Below are 27,110 nucleotides of genomic sequence, written 5' to 3'. Positions count from 1 at the left end.
CCAGAACCCCCTATCTTCCTGCTGAGAGGGGTGACACTAAGGAAGGCTGCCCTACCTGTGTCCCCCACCCCAATGGGGAGCGTTTGTACAAAGCGTTTGTACAAAGCGCACCTGCTTTGGTACATGGGCAGGCCCTTCTCTTCCTCTCCTGATAAGTGACTCTCTTACAAGCCCTCCACTGATTATGAGTGGCAAGTGATACTGAAAGGGAAAATAAAATCTGTTCATGAGATGATAAACTGAGTCATAGACTGGACAATGTACACTTTGGTTTTCCAGAAGCCTCTGCCCCCTTGAAACCAACATTCCTACTCCCTTTGGGTCCTCAGCCTGGTGGAACTCTCCCCATGTTGCCTTCCCGGGTTCATGGATAAGCCCCTATCAACTTTTCTAGGAGGAGAGTTCTCAGTTCTGACTTCTTGTACATTTCTATTTCTCCAGAGCCAAAGAACCTTGGTTCTGTACCAGTTTGAGCCTGGAGAAAGATAGTAGGTAGAAATCCATCTTCCACAGACCACTTTGGAGTAGATATATTGGCTAGGATCTCGGTCAGGGTGGGCTGGGACCCAGAGGCAAGAAGATGAACTGGCCTATGGGGACCCTGGAGCAGGATTATGTGGAATTGGGCAATCAGCAAAAGCATTTCATGAGGCATCCATAATAAAGATGAAAAGAAAAAATCCTCTGGCACAGAGGTCAGCTGTTTCTATAAGGGACAAGTTAGCAATAAGTCAGATTTTGCTGGCTACTTTTTATCTGCTGCCACTATCACCTCTGTCATTGTGGCATTAAAAAATCCCACAAATAATAGGTCAATGACTGAGATAATATGTTATGACTGACTGTGATTTAATAAAACTTTATTTACAAAAACAGGTGGCAGGCTGGAGCTGGCCCTCGGCTTTAGTTCGCCAACACCTGCTCCCCCAGAACTGGCCAATATGGTAGCCAACAGCCCCATATGGCTATTAAGCATTGGAAATGTGCTCTATGTGTTAAATACACACCAGATTTTAAAGCTTCAGTACAAGTAAAAGAATGTTAAATATCTCATTAATAATTGTATTGGTGACATGTTGCAATAATATTTTGGGTTAAACAAAAAATTTCTTCAAAATTAATTTCACCTGTTTCTTTCTAATTCTCACCGTGGTCACCAAATTTTTTTTTTTTTTTTTTAGCATGTGTCTAGCCTGCTATACTATCTCTCTGGCCCCATAAGAATAATTTTCTTTAGTAAATATTTCTAAACTGTTTTACTATTTTTTTAAATAAATTTATTTATTTTTAATTAATGAATCACCATGAGGGTACAGTTACGGATTTATACACATCTGTGCTTATGCTTCCCCCATACAAAGTTCGGTAACCCATCCCTTCACCAGTGCCCATACTCCACCACCAGTAAACCCAGCATCCCTCCCATCCTCCCCAATCCCATCTCCCCCCACCCCACCCTGTCACTGTGGCAGGGCATTCCCTTCTGTTCTCTCCCTGTAATTAGCTATTGTGGTTTGCAATAAAGGTGTTGAGTGGCCACTGTGCTCAGTCTCTAGCTCTCATTCAGCCCGCAACTCCCTTCTCCCACATGGCCTTGACTACATTATAGTTGGTGATCCCTTCTCTGAGTTGCCCTTTCCCCAGAATGTGAGGCCAGCCTCCTAGCCATGGAGTCAACCTCCTGGTAGTTGTTTCTACAATTCTTGGGTGTTAGTCTCCCACTCTGTTATTCTATATGTCATAGATGAGTGCAATCTTTCTATGTCTGTCTCTCTCTTTCTGACTCATTTCACTTAGCATGAAACTTTTCATGCCGATCCACTTAAATAAAAAATTTGTGACCTCCTTTTTTCTAACAGCTGCATAGTATTCCATTGTATAGATGTACCAAAGTTTCCTCAACCAGTCATCCGTTCTAGGGCATTCGGGTTTTTTCCAGATTCTGGCTATTGTAAACAGTGCTGCGATGAACATACATACATGTGCAGATGCCATTTCGATTATACTTTTTTGCCTCTCTGGGATATATTCCCAGCAGTGGTATTGCTGGGTCAAATGGGAGCTCAATTTCTAATTTTTTGAGAATCATCCATATTGTTTTCCAGAAGGGCTGAACCAGTCGGCATTCCCACCAGCAGTGTAGAAGGGTCCCTTTCTCCCCACATCCTCTCCAACAGCGGTTGCTTTTGTTCTTTTGGATGTGCGCTAGTCTCTGTGGTGTGAGGTGGTATCTTGTGGTTGTTTTGATCTGCATCTCTCTGATAATTAGTGATGTAGAGCACTTTTTCATGTGCCTTTTGGCCATTCGTATTTCTTCTTTGGTAAAGTTTCTGTTCATTTCTTCGCCCCATTTTTTGATGGGGTTGGATGTTTTCTTCTTGTAGAGTTCAACCAGTGCTTTATATACCATTGATATCAACCCCTTATCTGATGGGTAAATATCCTTTCCCATTCTGTGGATAGTCTTTGTATTCTGGTCACTGTATCTTTTGCGGTGCAGAAGCTTTTTAGTTTAATGTAGTCCCATTTGTTGATCTCTGTTTTTACTAGATTGCTTAGTTCTGTGTCACCTTTGAAGATACCTTTATCTTCAATATCGTGGAGGGTTTTGCCAACCTTGTCTTCAATGTACCTTATGGTTTGTGGTCTAATGTTGAGGTCTTTAATCCATTTTGATCTGACTTTTGTGCATGGTGTCAGGTCAAGGTCTACGCCCATTTTTTTGCATGTGGTTGTCCAGTTGTGCCAGCACCATTTGTTAAAGAGGCTTTCCTTGCTCCACTTCACATCTCTTGCTCCCTTATCAAAGATTAGATGATCATACATTTGGGTTTGTGTGTAAGGGTATTCCACCCTGTTCCATTGGTCTACGGCTCTGCCTTTTTTCCAGTACCATGCTGTTTTAATTGTTACTGCTTTGTAGTAAAGATTGAGGTTGGGGAGGGTGATACCTCCCATCGTCTTTTTCCCAAGAATTGTTTTAGCTATCCTTGGACGTTTGTTGTTCCATATGAATTTTAGGATTGCTTGATCCATTTCTTTGAAGAATTTCATGGGTATACTTATAGGGATCGCGTTGAATCTGTATAATGCTTTGGGGAGTATTGCCATTTTGACAACATTGATTCTCCCTATCCACGAGCAGGGTATATGTTTCCATTTCCTCATGTCCTCTTTGATTTCATGGAGTAGCGTTTTGTAGTTTTCTTTGTAGAGGTCTTTTACTTCCTTGGTTAAGCTGATTCCGAGGTACTTGATTTTCTGGGGCACGATTGTGAATGGGATTGCTTTTTTTATGTCCCTTTCCTCTGCCTCATTGTTTGCATATATGAAGGCCATGGATTTTTGGGTATTGATTTTGTAGCCTGCAACTTTACTGTATAAGTCTATTGTTTCTAAGAGTTTCTTAGTAGAGGTTTTAGGCTCCTCTAGATATAGTATCATATCGTCTGCAAATAGTGAGAGTTTGATTTCTTCCTTTCCTATCTGGATGCCCTTAATCTCTTTTTCTTGTCTAATAGCTATCGCAAGTACTTCCAGTACTATATTGAAGAGGAGTGGTGAGAGTGGGCATCCTTGTCTTGGGTCACCAAATTTTTTTAAGTTAAATTTGAGCTATATTATTTGCTAATGGACAGAATAGTTCAAGAATGACATTCTCTGGGCTGGAGAGATAGTACAATAGGTAAAGCTCTTGCCTTGCATGCAGGCAGCCCAAATTTGATCCCTGGTACCACATATGGCCCCCTGAGCACCTTGAAGGCATGATCCCTGAATTCAGAGCCAGGAGTAAGCCTTGAGCACCACCAGGTGTGATCCACCTCCCACCCCCACCCCTGTCCCAAAAGAATAACATTCTCTTTATTTGAGAGGGTAAGTCTCTGACCCTGAAGAAGTTCAGGCAGGAGACTTATCCTTAAAGAGGAGCAACCATGGAATTCAAATCTTCACGACAAAGCAAACATCTGATTGGAATAAATAGGTTTTAATATTTAAAAGGTCTTTGCCTTCCTTATAGGAAAGCTGTTTTGTCTGCATACATGTTCCTTAAATTGGGAACTATGGATCTGTCTCCTTGCTCAAGATGATAATAAGAATGCTTTTAGTTTTATTTAAGTGGGGAGAAGGATTGCCAAATTAAACATGAATTAAACATTCATCCAGTTTCTTTACTGCAGTAGAATTTTTCAACCTTCTAAACTTGCTAATGTGTAGAGAAAGCCTTTGTAAGAGAGAGCTGGACTAGGCAGCACCTTGGCCTTCAATGCCTTTCTTATAGAACACTTATTAGCACCCCTACAAGGCAATTTAAAAATTTCTGGTCTGAGTGATGCTATATAACCCATGTGCTTGATTTTCCAAGATTCCAATTTAATTAATGGTCTTGGCATGACATACACAGTCACCATTTATACAACATGGCCTTGTGTAAGATTTGGAGGCATATAATCCCCAGTCAAAATCTTTTGGTTGATGTTTTGGGGCCACAACTGGCAGGGCTCAGTGCTTACTCTGGACTCTTCATCAGGGATCACTTCTGCTAGGGCTCAGGTGACCATATGGAGTATGGGAATTGAACCAAGGTTGGCTGCATGCAAGGCAAGCATCTCACCCGCACTACTATTTCTCCAGTTCCATCCTAGCCAAAGTCTTGTCCTTCTTCCCAGTATCATTCATTCAGGAACTACAATGTGCTAGCCCATGTTTTCAGTCTTCAGTGCTGAGAATAACAAAGTCTTGACCTCTTGGGTCTTTCTTGCTGGTGCAGAATACAAATAGTAAACAAGGCAAAGGGGTAAATGATGCAGTAAGTTCAGTATGATCAGGGCCATAGTGAAGACCTCAAATAAGGAAGAGGGATCTGCTCAATTGATGGGACATTGGGTAGGAGGTGACTAGTGGAAGTAATGAGGCTGAGGACCAGATTTCATTTATCTGCACAGGTCAGCTTTTCTTCATGAAGGGTGTTCCTGAGATGATATTTGTGAAGAGCCAGGAGGAGGAGTCAACACATACCAAATGCTCAGAGGTTTAAGCCTTCGCATTCCATTCTACTTGCCATTCCACTTCTTTTAACTCTCAAATAGACATCTGATTTGTGTATTCTTTATGGAGAATAACTTAGCTGAAGCCAATTTCCTCTAACTCTGGAGTCTTTTGGGCCAGTTCTCTCCTTGTCCATGTTCTTGATCTTAAGGAACTCTAATCTCATTTCATTTCATGTTCAACCTAAACCAATTAAGGGAAAACTACTTCCAAATACATAAGTAGCACACTTATTGGATCCTGTGATTATTAGATGAACTATAGGTATGAAGTTATTATCCATCCATCCATCCATCCATCCATCCTCTGTCCATTCATCCATTTGTACATCAATCCATCCTTCTGTACATCTCTATGTTCATCTGTCCATCTGTCTATCCAATCATTCATCTACCTAACAAAAATTTTAGAGTATCTACTGTGTTTCTTTCAGGCACTGTGCTAGATGCTTCAGCTATAGCAATGAACAGAACATACAAAATATATGCTTGTATGATAGTGACATTCTAGTGGGAAGAAGATAGAAAATATTCCAGAGACACAGTGACCAAGTAAATTAAATCATCTATTAGAATGTGTTAAATCTAATAAAAAAGAAAAAATGTATCCAAGAGATTAGTAGGAGGGATTCTCTGTTGCTCCCCATGGTGGGGTTAGTGAGAGGGAAAGGGCTCTGGGCAGGGACTTTGGATACCAACTCTCACCCTGACCTTGTGTGTGTCCTTTTCAGGCGCCGTGTCCTGAGTGACCAGACCATGGAGAGGCTGCTTGGTGGCCTGCTGGCGTTTGGCATGGCGTTTGCTGTGGTTGACGCCTGCCCCAAGTACTGTGTCTGCCAGAACCTGTCTGAGTCACTGGGGACCCTGTGCCCCTCCAAGGGGCTGCTCTTCGTGCCCCCCGACATTGACCGGCGGACAGTGGAGCTGCGCCTGGGTGGCAACTTCATCATCCATATTGGCCGCCAGGACTTTGCCAACATGACAGGGCTGGTGGACCTGACCCTGTCCAGGAACACCATCAGCCACATCCAGCCCTTCTCCTTCCTGGACCTTGAGAGCCTGCGCTCGCTCCACCTCGACAGCAACCGGCTGCCCAGCCTTGGCGAGGACACGCTCCGGGGCCTGGTCAACCTGCAGCACCTTATCGTGAACAACAACCAGCTGGGGGGCATCGCTGACGAGGCCTTTGAGGACTTCCTGCTGACTCTGGAGGACCTGGACCTTTCCTACAACAACCTCCATGGCCTGCCCTGGGATTCGGTGCGGCGCATGGTCAACCTCCACCAGCTCAGTCTGGACCACAACCTGCTGGACCACATTGCCGAGGGCACCTTTGCTGACCTGCAGAAGCTGGCCCGCCTTGACCTCACCTCCAACCGGCTGCAGAAGCTGCCTCCTGACCCCATCTTTGCCCGCTCCCAGGCCTCCTCTGCTCTGATGGCCACACCCTTTGCCCCTCCTCTATCTTTCAGTTTTGGGGGTAACCCCCTGCACTGCAACTGTGAGCTCCTCTGGCTGCGGAGGCTGGAGCGGGAGGATGACCTGGAGACCTGCGGGTCCCCGGGGGGCCTCAAGGGTCGCTACTTCTGGCATGTGCGAGAGGAGGAGTTTGTGTGTGAGCCTCCACTCATCACCCAGCACACACACAAGCTGCTGGTGCTGGAGGGCCAGGCGGCCACACTCAAGTGCAAGGCCATCGGGGACCCAAGTCCCCTCATCCACTGGGTGGCCCCTGATGACCGCCTGGTGGGGAACTCCTCGAGGACTGCTGTGTATGACAATGGCACCCTGGATATTCTCATCACCACATCTCAGGACAGCGGGGCCTTCACCTGCATCGCTGCCAACGCCGCGGGGGAGGCCACGGCCACGGTGGAGGTCTCCATTGTGCAGCTGCCACACCTCAGTAACAGCACCAGTCGCACCTCGCCCCCCAAGTCCCGCCTGTCAGACATTACTGGCTCCAGCAAGACCAGTCGGGGAGGTGGAGGCAGTGGGGGTGGGGAGCCTCCCAAGAGCACCCCAGAACGGGCTGTGCTCGTGTCAGATGTGACGACCACCTCGGCCCTGGTCAAGTGGTCAGTCAGCAAGTCAGCACCCCGCGTGAAGATGTACCAGCTGCAGTACAACTGCTCTGATGATGAGGTGCTGGTTTACAGGTGAGCTGGGACCTGTCTGCTTAGGGAAGGGGGAGGTCATGGGGAGAGGACTGAGCTGGCCTCACCAAGGAAACTCCTCTCCACAGGTGCTGGGGGCGTTCTTGGTCACACTCTGCCTTTCACACAGGAGAGAAGAGAGAGAAAGGACAGAAATTGTTAGTTGTAAAGAGAGGAGCCCACCCACACAGCATCCTCAAAAGATGTGTTCTCAGGGAGAACACCTGAAGCTGCAGTTATGCGAGGTGGTCCTGAGGCTATGAGCATGCAACTGCCCCAGGACAATAGGCGAGAACCAGGAGCAGCCCTAGTTAAGGTTTTGGGGTCAGGAACAGTAGAATTCAGGTCATAGGTCTACAAATTGCTGGTCGGTTCAGGTTTGTTGGCCTCCGTTTTCCTCCTTTGTCAGATAGGGATTAACTCACAGTTCACTTAGTTTGGACTCTTGGATTCAGGTAGCCGTACTCAACTCAATCTAACTTTAAAAAAAGAAAGAAAAGAAGAGAGAATGTATTGGCTTATATGATTGAAAAACAAGGCTCAGCTTGATTTTTTGCCCTCAATTACACTGTACTCTCACTTCTTTACTTCCTCATTCTCATTTCCTTCTGTGTTGGCCCCAGGCGGCCCCTTTCCTCTGAGCACACCTAGAGAGGGAGAGTGCAGCCTTCTCCAGGTTGGAGTCCAGAGTTCTGACCAGCCAGAGAAGGCCTCTCACTTGAGCCCCCAATATTAAAGGCGGCAAGTCCTCCTGCCATCTCTACTGACTGCTCTAGCTTCGGTCTTCTTGTGAAGGAAATGTAGACAATGCCATTTGTAGACCTGGTATTCTGAAGACCAAAGGATCAATTCCTTGGCCTGCTCGAGAGGGAAGGAAAACTGCCGCAGACTTGCAGATGTTGGTCAGAGGAAAGGGGCCCTCACAGAGGGACACATAGAGGCCAAACTGGCCTCAAACTTGGCCTCCTTAATGAGCTCTGATTTCCTTTAAGCAAGAGGGACATGGCCTAGGACCTTACCAGATCAAGAACGTATGATTTCTTCTGAAACTCTTGTTTTTATTTTATGCATTTAAAACCATTATTTTGAGGAAGGATCTCATAGGCTTCATCAACAGCTGAAGAGTTCCGGATGCAAGAGAGATTAAGGCCCTGACACACTTTGAGGTTCCTTCTACTCTCGATTGAGTTGATGAGTCTCTGGAGAGAGCAGCGGGGAGAAGGCACAGAGGTAACCACTCATTTGAGTGGCAACCATGTGGGTGGCCTACCTTGGAGACCCATGGAGCCAGGGCACCCCTCCCCTCAGCCTATCTGGAGAGCAGGTCCCCTTCTCCAAATGCAAAGGAAGCAGAATTAAAATTTAGCATGGACACAGCGATGGAGTTGTAGATATAAAGCACTCGATAGAAAGTTCACCTAAATACACACGATTGTATTTTCATTATAAAACTAACATTCTGTGAAAATATTTGAAAATAAGGAGGATAAGTTACTGTGCTATTAAACTTTTCCCCACATGTTTGCACCTTAAAGTATCTAACCAGACTTCTTTTGTTAGATATTTGAATTGTTTTTCATTTTTCTGTATTGAAGTACACAAACACTCAGCTCAGGGATAGCGCATAAACCCAGGCTGTGCAAGGCTCTGAGTTCAATTCCAGCCACTGCATCTACTCAAGCACCAAAGGATGTAGCCTGGCCTGGTGACTCTCAAGAACCTCCGCACCTTAGGTCCAAGTCATCAGGTTCACATTCACAGGTATAGCCTCAGATATTCCCAAAACCTCCACCCCATACCACTTAGTGTGACCTCTATAAACATTAAAAAAAAGTAATGGAGAAAAAATAAGTATTGCAACAATGGAACTCTTTTTACATAAATATATTGGTGTAACTTCAATGATTTTCATAGCATACTTCCTAAGAGCTGAATTTCTGGTTTAGTGAGTAGAATAAAATCTTTATATTGTGCATAATACTTATTTATCCGTGGGCCAGTGGTAAGAAACAGTGCCCACTTGACCACACCTTATGCCATTACTGAATATAGCCTGGATTTTATCTTTTCCAATTTCACAGGTGAAAATAGAGCTTGTTATCATTTGCATTTTTTGATAACTTGTGAGGTTGACCTTTTGAAGTAAGTATATTTCATTTTGTGAATTTATTGTCATTTGGACTTTGATAAAAAAGAAGCAGAGGGGTGAAATACTTCAGTCTGTGAAAGGGGAAATTGTGGAAACTGCGGAAAGGGTCCAAATGTGACCCTCCTTGGGGCTCACAAAGACCCTGGACAGAATAGAATGTGGACTCAGCTCCTAAGTGCCCCATGTGAGAAACCACATTGATTGTATTTGATACTGGGAAGTTGGGCACTATGGGTTTCTGAATAGAAGTAAAATGAAAATCTTGGATAGTATCATGCTGAGTAAACTGAGTCAGAGGAAGAGGGACAGACAGGATGATTGAACTCATTTGTGGGATGTTAAAAAAAAAAAAGCAAACATGGTATAAAAATAATACCAAAAGACAGTAAAAGCAAGACCCAGGAACACTGGTCTATGGTAGGAAGCTTGCCACAAGTTGTGGGGAAGTTCAGTTAGGGCAGAGAAGGGACCACTATGACAGCGATAATTGGAAATAATCACCCCTGACAATAACTGAGTGCTGAAAGGAGGTAAAGTTATATACACAATAACTTTTCAGTAATAACATTGCAAATCATAATGTCTAAAATGAGAAAGAGAGAGAGAGGGAAAGAGAGAGAGAGGGAGAGAGAGAAAGGGAAAGAGAGAAAGACAGAGAGAGAAGCATCTGCCATTGAGGTAAGCTGAGGTGGGAGTGGGAAACTGGGGCATTGGTGGCAGGAAATGTACACTGGTGAAGGGATAGATATTGGAACACTGTATGACTGAAACCAAATCATGAACAACTATGTAACTGTGTGTGTCCCCGTGATTTAATTAAAAATCTATATATATACATGTGTATGTGTATATCACTGTCACTGTCATCCCGTTGTTTGTCAATTTACTCGAGTGGGCACTAGTAATGTTTCTATTACACTCAGCCCCGAGATTTTAGCAGCCTCTCCTTATCTGTATTTCCCAATGATTGGAGGCCCTTTAAGGGTCAGGGGAATGAGACCTATCATTACTGTGTGTATATATATATATATATACATATATATGCATATATATATTTATATAGGTGTGTGTGTTGTGTGTGTGTATTATACTGGCCAAGGAGAAAGCTCAAAGGACTGAGCACATGCTTTGCACGTGGGGGTCCTTGAGTTTGATCCCTGGCACTGCATGATCTTTGAGCACTGAGCCAGGAGTAGCCTCTGAGTACTATTGGGTGTGGCCCCCAGACAAAGCAAAACTAAACAAATAAAAATAAAATTCTGATGATAATGCCAGTTTCCTCTTGGGCTGACCACGAGCGCTAGAGGAGACAGGAATCTCTGCAGATAGTGCAGCACATAGTAAATGTTCAAGGACACTACTTTATTTATTCTTGCTTTGGGGGCCATATCTTTCTGTGCTTAGGATTTACTCCTGGATCTGTCCTCTGGGATCACTCCTGGCAGACTTGGGGTACCCTAGGGGGGCTGTGATTCAGACCCAGGTCAGCCGCATGCAAGGCAAGTGCTCTATGCACTGAACTATCACTCTGGCTCCACAGTTTATTTTTATATTTTGTGGAATGAGTAATCGTAGTTGTAACAAGGAGAGTCAGAGTCTTATCTTCTCTGCAGTCCTAGGAAAGGAGAGGAAGTTTAGAATCAAGGTTAAGACTTTCAGAAGACACATTTTCAAAACTAAAGGAAAAAGTTAGTGTGAATCTTAGCTAGAAAATAATAGCTGCCATGGCTGGCTGACACTGTAGCTTTCTGTTTGCCTGACACTAAGCTCAACAGACAGCAACTCGTTTCATTCTTCCAGACATACCAAGAGGTACACACAGGTGAGAGAATTCATCAACTCTATCCAGGCGAGGTGGTCAGATCAGGCTGGACTGACTTGACCTCTGAACTCTAGGGTCAGTGCCAAGACCCTGGCTCCATAGTCCTACTTCCCTGGGTCTAACATTGAATCTAGCTGCAGAGAAGTTAGAAAATCAAAGAAAGCAACTGCAAAGTTTTAGAAAATGAATTGTTCCAACAAGAGAGAAAAAACAGCATGACATGCTTCACAGGACAGGGCTGCAGAAGAAGGGAAGAAAGGTCTGTCCAGAGATGAATATTTAAAAAGAGTGCATATCATAATTGGAGAGAGGGGAGCAGAGAGAGAGAGGAAGGAAGGAGAGAAAAAGGGAGGAATAACGTCAGGAGCAGCCAAGGGGGTTTTGTACTTCATGGTCAGAACAAGAAGAAAAATGACAAGGATCTGCTGGTGGGGAATGACGTTGCAATGGGCATTGATGGGAGAAACCAGGTAAAGTCAAGTCGGTTCCATTTTGCCTTTGTCACCTTCTGCAGGATGAAGAAGAGTAGTGAAGGCTTTCTTTGTCTGCAAAGCCCACATACCTGTGCAGGACTGAATTCATAACACTCAAGTCGCTGTTGCAAACCCTGAGGAGTGAGCTCTCCAAACATTCCTCTTCCTGTTTAGAAACTTGCCCGTGATTTGAATCCAGCATTTGAATCCACCAAAGAAGGTCCACATCCATGTTGCCAAGAGAGAAACAACAGACTCCATTGGAGACACATCCCATCACCACTGTCCTCAATGATTTCTAGTGCCCACTGCCAGTGCCATGTCTTGGGTCCAGAATAACACACATAAGAGTCACTGTCATCCCATTGCTCATCAATTGGTTCGAGCGGGCACCAGTAACATCTCTCATTGTGAGACTTATTGTTACTGTTTTTGGCATATCCAATACACCACGGGTAGCTTGCCAGGCTCTGCTGTGCGGGCACGATACTCTCGGTAGTTTGCCGGGCTCTCTGAGAGGGGCTGAGGAATCGAACACGGGTCAGCCGCGTGAAAGGCGAATGCCCTACCTCTGTGCTATCACTCTAGCCCCAACACACATAAGACCTTTCCAAATGCAGTTAGTGATTCTGGGCATCATGTCTACATGACATCATGTCTTCATGACAACAGAAGAGTGGGTATTCTGCTTTTGTGAAACTAGGATCTGGAAAGCAAGTATGCTAGCATAGGTTTTCTAGAAAGGATTTCTCAGTTGAAAGCTAAAAGGCTCTGAAAAGGATTTTTGGTTGTTAAGCTCAACATGGGCTCCCAGGGACAAATGCTGCCCAGTTACTATGCTGTCTTCAGGGGACACTGTCATCCTCCTTGTCCATCAGGGACAATACTCCTCAGTGACCTCCCTCCTGGCAGTGACTCTCCACTTTCCCACCCACCGTATCTCCACATGGGAGTGAACCACACTCCGGGGGAAAGAATTCTCCTTAGAAAGTTATCTGGATTTTGCAGGGTCCAATGTATCCTTACACCCACAAGTGAATATGGTACCATTGAACAGGGCATCTGGCAGAACCTCACACAATGCTTGGTACACACTGGTGAAGGGTTTGTGATGGGTCTGAAAATAAAACAGGCTAATACATTGGAGTGGAGATGCAGAAAGCACCTGGGGCCCCGGCATCTGTCTCAACAGCTGTTTAGCCAGATACATTTTCCTACCAACACTGGGTGTCCCACTAAGGGTGCCTTTCTTCCCCTTCAGCACTCAAGGGTTGGAGGCAAGGAAGGCAGAATCTGACTTGACGAAAATCTTGTGTGGCATAGGCTTGAGTTTGGGTTGATTTTGGGGACATCAAGGTCACAAAGCCTGAAAGACACAGGCTTTGTTAATAGATGTACAATGTTCAGATGGTGGGAGTCTTAGGACTCTACTGAATCATTCACACTGGTCAGAGCGGACCTATAAGATATTTCATCTGGTTGGCACATTTGAATTAAGTGTCGTCTTTACAACCTGCAGTGTATCCAGAGATCAATTGATGAGTCCAGGGTTCTGGAAGTTTATATGGGCAAAGTCACCTTGAAGTCATGGCTCCTTGAACTGATTCAGACTTCTCAGGAGAGAAAAGAGAAACACACACACACACACACACACACACACACACACACACACACACCAAGCCATTACAAGAAAAAAAGAACTCCAGGGCAGCATCTTTGCATCCGTCCCTCTTTGTTCTGCATCTGTGACTGGCTCTTTTCTCCCTCCCATTCAGCCTGTGTAATGCTGGTGCATGTGTGCTCAGTTATGTATCCTCAGCTCCTAGAAAGTACAACCTACAACAGCAAGGAAGGCAACATTTGGTGACAAGGACAGGACCAAAATGAGCATCAAGGCTGCCCTACAGCAGAGTGAGTGAGAGCTGGCACAGTGTTCCATCCAAAGAGAAGTGTTCAAACAGAACCTGGAAGACTCAGCATCAGGGGCAGTGAGTGGACAGCCCAATTTCTGGGAGGATGGAAACATTTGACTTAAATGATCCTTGCCCTGAAAGTCTCTGGCCATTTAAAAAAAGATATGTAAGGACTGGAAAGATAGTATATGGTTGCCAAAGCACTTATCTTGCATATGGCAGACCTGGTTCCTCCTGGCATCACATATGGTCCCCAGAGCACAACCAGGAGTGACCCCTGAGCAAAGACCCAGGTGTAAACATATCTGGGCTTTCAAAAATAATAAAATAGAATTAATAATAAAGACTCATAATCTTATAACCAAGACAATCTGGATGCCATGTGCTAGACCCACCAAGTTGCCCCCTGGAGCATCTTGTTTTCTTCGCCCTAGTTCCAGTGCCTGTTCTCCCCGGGGATAAAGCTGCACAGCCTCTTGGGCAGGGTCTCTTTGCAGAACACTGGTTGTCCAAACAGATCTGGACACAGTCATCAGAAGATTACCCATACTGATCCCCGGAAGCCCTTGGAAGGTGTGAGCAGGCTCTGAAAAGATAAGATTCCTGTTTACAGTAGCAGGGGAGGGGAGGGAGGCAAGGGCTTTCCAAATCACTGGTCTTGCTGACTTTCCCAGGCCTCCCTCAAGGCCATCCTCAAGGTCACAAGGCTGAGCCCTGCAGGCAGGTCCAGGACAGGCTGGGCACAGAGTGATCCCAGTGGGGTTCCTGTCCCCTCTCTCCACTAGAGCAGGGCTGCTTTTTCAGGAAGAGGCCGGCATTAGTGGGCTGGTTTCAGAGGGAGAGTGACTGACAAGGGGAAGGGGAAGGGTATTGGGAGAAAGGGGAGCCTGGGAGAGGAAGCCTCCCTTCTCCGCAGAAGAAAAGCAGGATCCTGTCCTAGCTTGGCTCCTTCCCTGGTGCGACATGGAGAGTGAAGTGCCCTGCATGTCATTATCAGCCCAAGTGACATTCACAAACACTTGTCTCCAAGAATCATCCAGAACATCTGTCACTAGCCGTGATGTGGGAACGGGCCCCAGGAGGGCGGGAGGAGGAGCCAGCATGCTTCTAGCACACAGGAAGGAATTGGGAGGATAAAACCCAGCTTCAACTTGTTTATTATTAGCCACATCCCCACCCAAAGGCTGCTAGGGATGAAGAGAAGAGTGATCCCAAGGATGGGAAGATATGTCCATTCTCTCTCAACCCCTGCCCCATCCCCTTTCATGGATGGTCTGTTTCTCCATTTTGTCAAGTACACCCTACCCTGAGCAGACTTATGGCAGCTCTATCCCCCATCCAGCAAAGCAAAAGAAATGGAGCCAGCCAGTTTCATCCCCATCATCATCTTTTGTGTGTTTTTGATCAGGTTGTTGAATTTAGAGCCTCACATATGCAAGACCTCTACCACCGAGCCAGAATCTCCAGTCTCCCTCAGGATCTTAGTCACTCAGCACTTCAGGAGCTCTGCCTGTTTCCCATGAAACTTCAGTCATCTACACTACAGGGCAGAATTTTCTATTCAACCTGAGGTCACACAGATATGGAAAGAAAGAAGTGGGTGAGGCGTTCCCTAGTGGGAGGGACCTTGCTAGGCTCAATCTATGAAAGGGAAAGTTTTGTTTTTTAGGTTCTTGGTTTGGGGCCACACCTGATAATGCTCAGGTCTTAACTTCTGTCTCTGTTCTCAGGCATTAATCCTGGCTGTGCTCAGGGAACCATATGAGGTGCTTGGGATAAAACGTGAATTAACTGCATGTAAAGCAATCTCTCTTGGTCTTAGTGGAAGTTCTTTAACTCAACTGTCTTTCCAGATGCCTCTACCTCCTACTGATAAGACAGACAGCCCTCAGTGGCACAGAAAGGAAAAAAGAGTAAGAGACAGTTGAGAGGTGGCTGGGATGCTCCTTCCAACAGAGGAAAGCTCAGAATCATCTTGACTTGGATTTTCTACCTTTTCCTATTTCCTTTCACACTGCTTGCCTCTGGAAACCTGACCTCTATAAGTGAGAATGGGCCAACTAAGCCCATTTTCTAGATGGTGAAAGTGTGTTCTCGAAACACATTTGTCAGATTTCCCCAAGTTCTATACAACAGACCAGGAACGTGGCTCCCACAATAAGTGCAATTTCCAGGCTTGTAGGGGACACCATCCTGTTAGAGGGGAAAGGGAGTCTGCTGCTATAATTTCTCTCTGAACAGGGAGGGCTCTCCTGCTGGGAATCTGCTGGCATTTTATCTATCAACTTTAGTTTTCTTTTTGTCTCTAATGTCTCTGTTTGAGCAAAGAGAGAATGATACCCCTCAGAAATAGGCACTTAGAACAAGCTAGTAGAACATATTTGCAAGTTGAGGGTTTCTGGATTCTACGCCTCACCAGTGAGCAATTGGGACATGACAACATTGCTTAGCTGCATCTCACAGAGAAAAATGAGTTTCAAGTCAGAAATCTAGAATCACAATTAGTATGAACTGAATTATCAACCTAGGGTGACTTAAGCCCAGAAAAACCCATCAGTATTTATATGCACATGTACCTCTTTTACATAAAAAAAATATTCGTAAAGTTTTCTGAACTTCATGACCCACTGCTTAGTTCTCTCTTCCTCAGCACATACTTTTTTGTCCTTAAAATAACTCCGTGGTGCTAAAAGTTTGCAGGAGCTCTGTCCATAACATCTCCCTTCTATGTAGCAATAAATTAAAAAAATAAAAAAGAGGACAAGAGGGCAAAGAAAATGGAGTATGGGATTCCCAGAAGCCATTTACATTTCACCAGCCACTGTTCTCTGCTAGGGTGGCTGAGAAATGTGATTTTCAGTTTTGTTTGTATGTTTTTGTTTAAATTATGCAAGTAAGTAGAGAGAAAATAGAAAGACAGCCCTTCCAGATCATAAGTTTGCATCCCTATTCCACCTAGTGGAGTTGGTGGACTCATGGGTGCTTACCCCATGGCAGGTCACTTCTAAGTTCTTTTTGTTCTCTGATGTTCTCATGGTTCCATCTGTGCCATGGAAATAATTTCTTTCTGCATATTTCATAGACAGTGTAGACTTAATAAAATCACTCTTTTGACAGTACTCTTTTCATAGTTAGAAGTTCCACATACATGCATATATTTATAAGTTCTGATTGTTCTTAAGAGCCTGCCCATTCTCTTTTCCCCCGGTCCCTCTTTTTGGCCCTGTTATCCAGGCTGTATTTTATGCATCTTATTCTTCAAAATCTTACCCAAGAGAATTTAAAGCCCACAAAATGATCTGATAGAATTTCAAGAGATCAAGGTATAAGGTATAACCTCTTTTGGAAACCTTTGTTGTTTCACTTGAACTCTTATAGACCTAAAGTGATTAAACTCTAGCAGTGGAATTTCAAACTACAGAGTAGATTTCTGTTTAGGAGACACATTCTTCAGTAGATGTTTGCAAGAGTATCTCTGAATCATATCATTACCTTCTTTTCCCCATCTTGCTCTGTGAAAGAGGATGACGCCACTCAGATTCAAAATCCTTCAAGGCATCCGTTCAGATCTGACTAATTCCTTTACCTATCAGTCCCTCTTTAATCTCAAGAAATTTCTGTCTGGAGATTTCTCCAACATAGAAATAATTAGCAGGAGTAAGGAGATAATAGTATGTATCTGGCCACCTTTTTCAGAAATGTTTCTGATAAGGGAGAATCAGAGAACCAGTCCCTTGCTAATTTTTTGGTGAGGGGGGATTCACAAGTGTAAGTCAGGGGCCCCAGGGGCCATTCATTAGACATTTGTGGTACCCTCAGTATGTGTTGCCTGCCCCCAGTGGGGAAACTAGCCACAGAGGTGAACCATAGGGCTATAAGGGTTCTTTCACTCTTCACAAAGAAGGGCTATTTCCAGTACTGTGTGGTGGTGGTGGTGGTGGTGGTGGTGGTGGTGGTGGTGGTGGTGGTGGTGGTGGGAGGGTGTGAGGAGCTAACCCAGATGTGTGGAAGGGTTTTTTAGCTGTCAAAAGAAGAGAGATATTTGGGACTGAAACATTGCTAGGAGCTCTATACACCTCACCTTCTGACTTAGTTCCAGTTAGCAAAGGTACTAATTTATAGGGTATTTTAGTTTAGTAACTAAAAAATTTAAAGGCAACATGGAAATGATTGCTCATTGAGCTGGAGTCATGGACTCTTGCAGGACCTAAGGGATATAGATTCAGGGCAAGGTCAGGAGGGGCTGTTGGGTTGGGGACTTTGGAATGGGAACAGGGTTATGTGACAGCAATGAGAGGATGATCTAAGCTTGGGGATTCAAAACCAATGAAGAGAGGCAAAGGGCCTGATCAAGAAGATCTCCTGGTGCATTAATGATCTACAGCATCATTAGTAACACCACTGGAAAACAACATGAAGTTGGAGGTGGCATACAACCATTAGTATTCCATTTTTGGATATAGTTCTGTAGCAGGGTCTGAGAATCTGCAGCTCCAATGTACTCTACTAAGATGTTGCTGCTGGCAACTACATTTTGAGACACTCTGATAGGGAATAGGAAGTGGATTCAGAGAGGATGGGAGCCTATGGGTGGCCTTGAATGTCATACGTGTTCCCCGGCTCTATGTACTACCTGCTAGGGACTGTTTAAAAGGCTCCTCTGAGGAGTCTCCTTTGTTGAGCTTTTATCCTGTAAGGAGGAAGAGTGCCACTTATCAAATTAGGTCTGAACCACCATGTGGGGGGTGTGTGTGTGTGTCTGTGTCTGTGTGTCTGTGTGTGATGGAGCTGAAGCTTGTCATCAGAGTTCTGTCACAATTTGGGACTTTCTCCAGTTGGCAGCAGGGAACCAGCGCCCAGTTGGGAGGGGAGGAATGAACTGTGATGGAAAAAACTCTGGATTTGGAGCTGAATGGTTCTGGCACAAATCGCACTTTGACTTCCGGGAGCTAGATTTTTTTCCCCTTCAATCAACACATGCTGATTGTGGGTTGCTCTTGTGCAGACTCTGATCAAGATTCTTGACCAAGGCTCTAGGCAAACAGGAAAAGCCTTCAGGAAGCCCACACTCTAAAGGAGAGGGACAAAAACCTTCTGTGCTTGTTTGTTAGCAATGGTCTATTATGGTGGTATTGGAAGTGGGTGTTTTGTGATGGGAGTATTTGGTTTTGGTTATATTGGTTGTTGGTTGGTGGGGCGGTTGTTGTTGCTGGTGGTTGTTTTAAGGACCAGGCAGTGCAGGGATGGGTCCCACAACCTCACACAGGCAAGGCCTGTGCTCTACTACTTGAGACACATCCCTTGGTTCAGAACAAAGCAATTTAAATGGTGCATTACAAAAGAAGATAAGTGAAATAAAGAGATCAAGAAGGGGAGCTACATTTTGCAGAAGTAGTTAGGGACATATCTTTCTAAAGGTGGATTATTGGACAGAGTACTGGATGGAATGAGAGGAAGAGCCAGATGGCGAGCATATCATAGGCAAAGGCCCTGCGGCAGGAATGCCTTCAATTTGCTGACAGAACATCTAGGACTGCTGGAGTGTGAGGAAGAATGAAAGTGAGGCCAGATGACAGGGCAGGGCTGGATCTCACAGGGCCTCATAGGTCATGGCCAGGCCTTAGGTTTTCTCTCCCAAGGGAGAGGGAGTCATAGAGGACCACTAAAGAGTGGAAGGATGTGATTACAAATCTTGATTCAGGATGCTGTGTGGAGAAAAAAAGGATGGGTTTGGAAACAAGTGACGGTCCCAGGGATCTTTGGTCCCTTTCCTTCATGTTAACACCCAAGTGGAGGAGGAAGGTCACCTTCCATCTTTTCCTCATTGTGAAGATGATGGTAGAGACGTGTGAGCAGGAAATTCCCAGGAGGGAACAAAGCTGCATTTGTGGTAATTTTTCTGGCAAATTCTTGGGCCCATGTACACCTGACCCATGGATACTGCTGTGTGCTTCCCCCAGCCTTGGGTGGAGAGAGGGGCCTTCCTCCCACCTCCCTGGCCCAGCCACGCTCAGCACCCAGCTCTCCCTGCGTGTGTCTTCTTGCTCTGCTGGGGCGTAATTATTTATGTTCTTGTTTAATGAGCTCATTAGGCATGTGCTGCAGGATTTCAGTAATAAATCTTTTCCTGTAGTGGCTCTCTAGTGAATTTTTGCTTCTGCCCAGCTGCGGCCATGGAAGTGTGTGGGTGGTCGGAGGTCAGGGGGTGAGGGATCCTGTGCCCTGTCTCTGGTTGGTGTGTGGACAGGTGGGGAGGCTGCCAAGGCCCTTGCAGTGGAGACAGGATTTTGGAAGCTGAAATGGCAGCAGCAGCCGGCACTGAACGCCAAAGAGATATTTTTACCGCCTGTCAAAATACCACCGTGTGTGAGCCAGTGCCAAGGGCTGCTTCCCCAGGCTGCATCTCTCTCCTCCCCCAAGCTCTGATTGTCACTCAAACGGTCTGAGGGGAAGAAAGGCTTTGAAAATCTCTGGGTTCACCAGCCTACTGCTTATTTGTCCTTTCCCCTGGCCGTGAGGCTGGAAAAATGCTTTGATCTGACAGTAAAAATCAATGGGTGAGGCAACCTCCTCCTGGGGAAGCAAGTGTCCTGGTTTCAGCCCTATCCCCTCTTGCCTCCATCATACCTAATGAAGGCTTAGGAAAGAAGCCCACGTCAAAGAACCATCTTCACAGAAGAGCAGAGGGCCTGCAACGCTGTGTTCAAGATGCATCTCTTCGTAACTCTCATAAGCAGATGTGCATGGGAGATACTGAAGAGGTTTCCTCTGAGGTTGGCCAGTAAAGGGAAAAGATAGGATGGATCGAGGACATTGTGGAAGATCCAGCAGACGAGCTAGGGTGGGGGTTGGGAAGGAGTCACAAGGCACCCCCAAAGTGTCTTCCCTCATGACTTGTATTGCTTGAGGCTGGAGAGAGCTGAGGGAGAGAAAGCAAGTCAGGATCTTGGGGCCTCTGCAGATGTCATTCATCACAATATTCATGGGCTCTGTCTTATCTTTAGAATGGGACCTTGTTCTTGCTACTGTCATAAACCGAAAAAAATGCCAGAGTACAAAAAGGAGTATTCAAGGCTCTCCAGGCTAGCCCTCTTGTCTCGTCATAAGTCCTTAGGATGCTACCCATCCTTCGACAGCCCCCATTTGGGATGTTGGCTGAGTAGAAATAGTCTCTGGGTATCAAGAGATTCCCCTTCAGCCATGCTTAGTGCCTCTTGCTGAACAGGTTTTCCTTATTAAAGACTCCTGAATATATCTTCTTCAACCTACTACTCCTAGATTCCATCTTCAATCTTTTCAGAAATAAAATAATTTTTTTCATACTATGTCCACTTAATATTTGCAGATTATTCTCATAATTCACCATTTAAAAATATTCAACTTTCTTGTTCCCTGCTTTCCTTCATTCTTGCCTTTCACCTTTAACCATTCAGGATTTATTTTATGAGCAGGTCAGGGCTGGGCCTCTTGTTTGGGGACATAGCCATGAATAGCCCCGATGACCTTCTGCTCCTAATTTCCCAGGGAAATAGACACCCCCGAGGCTGCAGACCATGCCCCCTCTTTCTTTTGACTTGAAGAAAGCTGAAGGGAAACACAGGTTTTTTTTAAAATTTACTTATTTATGTATTTTGTTTTTGGGGCCACGCCCATCAATGCTTCTGCACTCAGGGGTCACTCCTGGTGAAGCTCAGGGGACCGTATGGGAGCTCAGGGTGGAACTTGGGTTAGCCGCATGCAAGGAAAGCACTCTACCCACTGTGCTAGTGCTCTCGCCCGACAGGTGATGTATTTTAAAGGGACCCACCTGGAACTTTCCACCTAGAACTTTCCTCCCTTCTCAGCTGCCTCATCTGTTCCCAAACTCTATGTCGTCCCACTATCACTCAAAACCACTGGGCAAATGTGAGCCCCACCGCCCACCCACCTGCTCACACAGGAGAAGAGACAAGTGGGTGCTCTGGAGGGTGGGGTCTTGGACAGAGAGATCTTGACACAATACTGGAGTGTCTGACTAAGTCTGTGGTTGAGAGCAGGAGGCCTGGACTGCCCCTAAGATCTGGATGGTTCCCTGGGAGGCCGAGGGCTGAAGCCTCCCTTATTTTTTTCTCCGCTGGGAAGGCCAGTGGCCAGGCTGCCAGATGCTCTAGTTTAGAACTTGCTTTGTAATCAAGGTTGTGCTGCTTCCTGCATTGCTGTTTTCTTCCAGATGTAATGAACCCAGATCCTGGGGTCAGTCCCTGGGAGGGCTGTGATGGGGAGAGTTTGGGGTCTGGAGTAGGCCTCACCTGTGCCAGCATCACCCAGAGCTCCCAGGCCTGCCCCCTCCCGACCCAGCAGGGCCATGAGTCTCCCAGAACCTAATCCCCCCGCCCCCCAGCGCTCAGGGATATCCAGCCAAGGGAGCTGATAAATTCCTGCTGGGCTGTTGACCTTGAGCTAAGCAAAGCAAAGACTAAAAGGTCGTCTTTATTCCTTCAGAGCCCTGGAGCCCTGAATTATCCGTGGGTGAAGAAAAATGGTGTAAATCACTCTCTGTTCTGGGAATCCTAGCTGATCTGTCTTCTGACCCTCACCCCCTGGGCAAGCTTGGCCATATCCTGAGCTGAAACAGAGAAAATAAAGAGCAGGAGAACTTAAGGAAGCTCCAGAGGCTGTTCTTTCTGGAATAGAGCGGCACCAAGAGCCCTTGAGACTCATAGGTGTCTGGAATGTAAAATAAGCCTCAATTAGATGTCACTTTCCTAGGGAGTGCTGCTCGGGCCCTGCAGTTTGGGGCCATTACCTGGATGCCCTTGAGGGCTCTCCCCTGTGATGCTTGGGGAACTGTGTGGTACTGGGGGGTCATAATAGGCATGTGCTCTAACAAGGCCCCAGGAAGTGTTATTTAGGGTCTTCAACTCAGATGCCCTTATACCTGCCAGACTCTTCCATAGAGCAACCATTGTCTTTTCCTTTCCAAGCGGAGCCATCAGTGATCATGTGTACCATTTGTTGAGCTCTGTGCCCAGTCACCATTTTTGGTGCTTTTAGACATTGGTTCACTTAATCTTCCCAACAGCTCAATGAAGTGGATAACTTCTATTATTTTCCCTCTGTTACAAATGGTTAGTAGCAGCAAATGCACCATAAAATAAATGCAACCATTTTGGATGCTGCGGATGCCTCAGTGAGCAAAGCCTCTGGTGAGCCTACACTCATGAAGCAGCAGAAACAAGCTCTATGTGAGAGTAAATGTCTGCTGTGCGGGAAGTGGGGAGCTATATGCACAGAAAGTGCAGATCCACTGAGGGCTGGAGGGCCAGGAGCACTCACACAATGGGGGTGGGAGCAGAAAGTAAGTTGTGACAGAGATGCATTTGGGAGGGGTGTCAACAGACCCTGTAAGATGTCACCCTCATACCTTTCCAGGCTTTTCTGGGCCACCACTCCTATGATCTGTGCTCACATACCAAGAACACCAGTCAGGAGGCCCATGGTTACACTCACTCAAACATGGCTTGAGGCATATAGCCCCGCCAATAAACATACACATAGGTGTTCACATGGCTGAAGGTCGGATACTACATACACACCTGCCCACGGACACACAACCTGCCTACGGACACACGCACACACACAAACACACACACACACGTGTCAGGCCTCCCCATCCATCCCAACATCAGCACCTCTCCTCAGCCTTGTCCCACCTGAAGCCCAGCACCACCACTCCCCAGTCAGATCAGCAGCTCCCGTTGGACCTCCGAAGCCCAACAGGCAGCACAGAGAATTACAACTTGCATCTGGTTTACTGACAAGGTCACCTCCACACCATGTGGGAGGGAAGACCATAAGCACAAGACTGAGAAACTAGCATGCATGAAGGGACTTAATTGTGCTAATGGTGCCTTAGAAGCAGTTGCCCCAGGCCTGTGGCAGGCAAGAGAATAATAATGGCACCTTAAGTGTAATCCAAGGGGTTCTCCCCTAGGCCAATCCAGTCTTGCCTGGAAGCTTCCAGCTATGGAGCTTATCTTCCCAGTTCATGTAGAGACCCAAGTCCCAAGGCAGCCTCCCTGTGCCCCCAGTGACAGGTCCTGCTGAAGGATGAGTGGCGTGGGAGATGTTGATGTGCTCTAAAAACAAACTACTGATATATCACAGATAGATGCTAAGGTTAGGTAGGGAATGGGCAAATGGGTGATGGTGAATACATAGAGAGGAGACTAACTAGGCAGCAGGTGGGCAGATAGAGTGGATGGGTAGATAGGTGATAGAGCCAAGACCAAGAAACTAGCATACATTAAAGGGACTTAATTCTATGCTAATGGTGCCTTTAGAAGCAGTTGCTCCCAGGCCTGTTAGCAGGCAAGAGAAGAGGCAAGAAAATAATAATGGCACCTTAAGTTGATCCTTAAGAGAGATAGGTAAGTGGCAGATCAGATAGACCTTATATATAGATTCTAGAGAAAGATATGTAATTCATGAATAGAAGCTAGAAGCTAGACAATAGTAGGTTAGATTAGATACTATTGGTAGGTTAGATACTAGATGGTTAGGTGGATGTATAGGTGATAGATTTTGATAAAGTGTGATGTGCACTAGGAGCTTGTCAGGAATCTTTCAATAGTAGTGGAGGGTTTGTGGAAGGCATGTGGAACTACTTTAACCATAAATTTTAATTTTTAATATTTTAAATTAAAAAATTTAAATACCGATATTATTTTCTGGTAGTTTTGAAAATTCTTGCATTCTTGGCTTACTGGGGGCAGCAGAGGTGCAGTCTATACACCAAAGCACAAATAATTGAAAACATTAATTTAAAAAAAAGGCCACGTTTTCATTTTGAGGATGTTATAGTCACTAATCAAGTCCACTAAAATATTAAGCTTACCTTATTGCAATAGTTAATTTACTCAATCATATAACAGGTAGTTATTGGGTGCCTCTCACCTGCTAGACTGCTTAGATTGGGACTGGGCCTCTTCCACCCAGATTCCCCATTTTCCAGTCACACCCAGAAACTGCCCTTGGTGCCATGTAATCCCATCAACTGCCAACATCCAGAGACTATAAAACCAAGCTCCCGGACATCTGATAGCCTAGTTCTCCCGCTCGGAGAACCTGGCAAGCTACCAAGAGTTTCCTGTCCACATGGGAGAGCGAGCCTGGCAAGCTCCCCGTGAGGTATTCATATGCCAAAAACAGTAACAATGATGAGTCTCATTTTCCTGACCCTGAAAGAGCCTCCAATGTGGCACTGTTGGAAAGGAAGAGTAGAGAGAAGCTTCTAAAATCTCAGGGCTGTGATGAATGGAGACATTACTGAGACCGCTTGAGAAAATTGATGATCAACGGGATGATGATGATGATGATGATGATGATGATGATGATGATGATGAGTTAACTATATATACAATATACCTATCACCAATATATTGTACATCATGTAAAATTTATATTATTTGTAACTCTCATATGATTGCTAGTTTGCTTTACAAACTATTTTTACAAACAGAAAGGCGGAAGCTCTAGGGAGTTAAGGAAGTTTAGGGTACAGAGGTGTGGTCAGTAAGTCGTGAACTGGGATTTGAGCAGCAAATTAGATTGGGCACCAACCCCAACTTGGTGCCTGCTCTCCTATAATCCTTAGATGGCTCTTTCCCACCTATCTTTCTGCCGCCTCCCCCTTGTTTCTGCCAGCTCTCTTTCAGTGATATTATTGCCGTGTTCTTGTTCCTTCAAGCCTGCTTGGAGACAGCTTACTCCCTTTCCTCTTGTCAAAGCCACTTACTAGGTGGAGGGAGTGGCCCTTCACTGCCCACCTAAGGTCTCAGTCCAGGATCATTACTCTCCTATTCTGATTCACTTGTTAAGAGCAGAAGAGTCTGGGGATGATCAGCAGAAAGGCTCTGCAGAGAAGCCCTGAGAAATCTCCTGCACGGGGCTATATGGGAGGATGGGGCAGAAGGATGGGCTGATTCTGCTGTTCTGCAATCGAGGCTCCTGTGGGCTGCTGGAGCCAGCACCACCCCTCTCCACACCAGACCTCCCAGAACAGCTGGTTGGTTTTACATTCATTCAGGCAGACATGAGATCTGAATTTCCCCACTGTAAACATAAGAAAACCTCACATCTATGAATGACAGAAAATGGACTGTTCTCACTATTTTCAGTGTACCATCCAGCAGTGTAAACTCATTCACCCTATCTATAGCCATCTTAACTATCCACCTCCATAGCATGGAAGCTCTCCCCCAAATTGAACTCTGGGGCCAGAGCAAAAGTACAGTGCTTGCCTGCATGCAGCCAATCCAGGTTCCATCCTTGGCACTGTATGGTCCTCTGAGCCTGCCAAAAGTGGCCCCTGAACATAGAACCAGGACTCAGCACTAGCACTGCCATGTGTTGCCCAAATACAAAACAAAGGAAACCAGGAAGCACTAACTTCCCCTTCCACCAGCCCTGATCTACTCCACTTTCTGTCTCTGAGTCTGGCCAGTCCAGATACTCCTGTAAGTAGTAGACACAGACAGTATTTTGCCTTTTGCCTGGTGTGTTTCCCTTGGCAGCCTGTCCTGTAGGTTCATCATATGGTAACATGAGTCAGAATTTCACAGAGTTGTTCCAGCTTCCTGGCTTTTCCCAGTATCCTGTGCAGGAGTCATGCTGATCTCCACTCCATGTACAGCCAATGCTAGGTCTGCCATGTTTCCCGGGAAGCTGGTGCCATCAGTGAGTTTGCTCCTGGGGGTCACCCACAAGGATTGATGTGTCTTCCAACTGGGGTGAATCGTCTGGTCAGTTTGGCTGTGACTGGTGGCAAATAGTGATGCCACACCATCCTGTATTTATAACAGGTATAATTGGTCTGACACCTCTTTTGTTTTTGCTGACAAGTGATAAATTGTTATTGAACTTGCTCTTCTCAGCTACTCAGTGAGTAAATGACAACTCACCATCATTATTATCATGGTCATTGGATCCATAAGGGTCCCAAGAAGAGAGTAAGAGGACAGTCATGTTTATTTCCATTGTATTGCATTTCTCCCACTCACCACAGGTGATTGATGCTGCTGTCCTGTTTCACATTTAGATGAAATGAGGTTTGGAGAGAGAACAAAATGATCTAGAATCACATGGCGAATTGGGACAGAACCAAAGGAGGGATCTCTTGGCACTAGAGCAAGAGTACAGGTGTTAAGGCACAGGGCTCACATATAGCTCACCTTGTTTCAATCTCTGGCACAACATGGTCCCCCAAGAATCACCAGGTATAGCCCCGGAGGCCTTTGCACACTCCTATCATTGCCCAGGGAAGCCCCAGAACCACACCGGCTGGAGCAGCACCACATCCTCAGGTCCTTGCATTGAACCACCAGTCTAGTTGACCAAGAATCTTTGAGAAGGCCTTGTCCCCCCACCAGTCAAAATGAAAAGAGTTATTCTCATATTCCAAAGGCTTCTGTTTGGGACTGGAGTGATAATAGAGCAGGTAGGGCAGTTTCCTTGCATATGACAGGCCTGGCTACGATTCCCAGCATCCTGTATGGTTCCTCAAACTCCACCA

At 45.7% G+C, this 27,110-nt stretch overlaps 1 protein-coding gene across 2 annotated transcripts in view; it reads left to right on the top strand.

Moving 5' to 3' along the window:
- The window catches only part of LRFN2 (leucine rich repeat and fibronectin type III domain containing 2), a 171,583-nt gene that overhangs the window by 130,321 nt on the left and 14,152 nt on the right, over window positions 1-27,110 (top strand). For both annotated transcript variants that reach the window (XM_055144551.1, XM_055144552.1), the window contains one exon: window positions 5,777-7,204. In XM_055144551.1, the coding sequence (XP_055000526.1) occupies window positions 5,802-7,204 (1,403 nt within the window). In that variant the 5' untranslated portion in view covers window positions 5,777-5,801. The remainder of the gene's footprint in view (window positions 1-5,776; window positions 7,205-27,110) is intronic.

Source organism: Sorex araneus, chromosome 7 (genome assembly GCF_027595985.1).
Source record: "Sorex araneus isolate mSorAra2 chromosome 7, mSorAra2.pri, whole genome shotgun sequence".
NCBI classification, from domain to species: domain Eukaryota; kingdom Metazoa; phylum Chordata; class Mammalia; order Eulipotyphla; family Soricidae; genus Sorex; species Sorex araneus.
The sequence above is the reverse complement of the archived record's forward strand: the minus strand, read 5'-3'. Positions and strand labels throughout refer to the sequence as shown.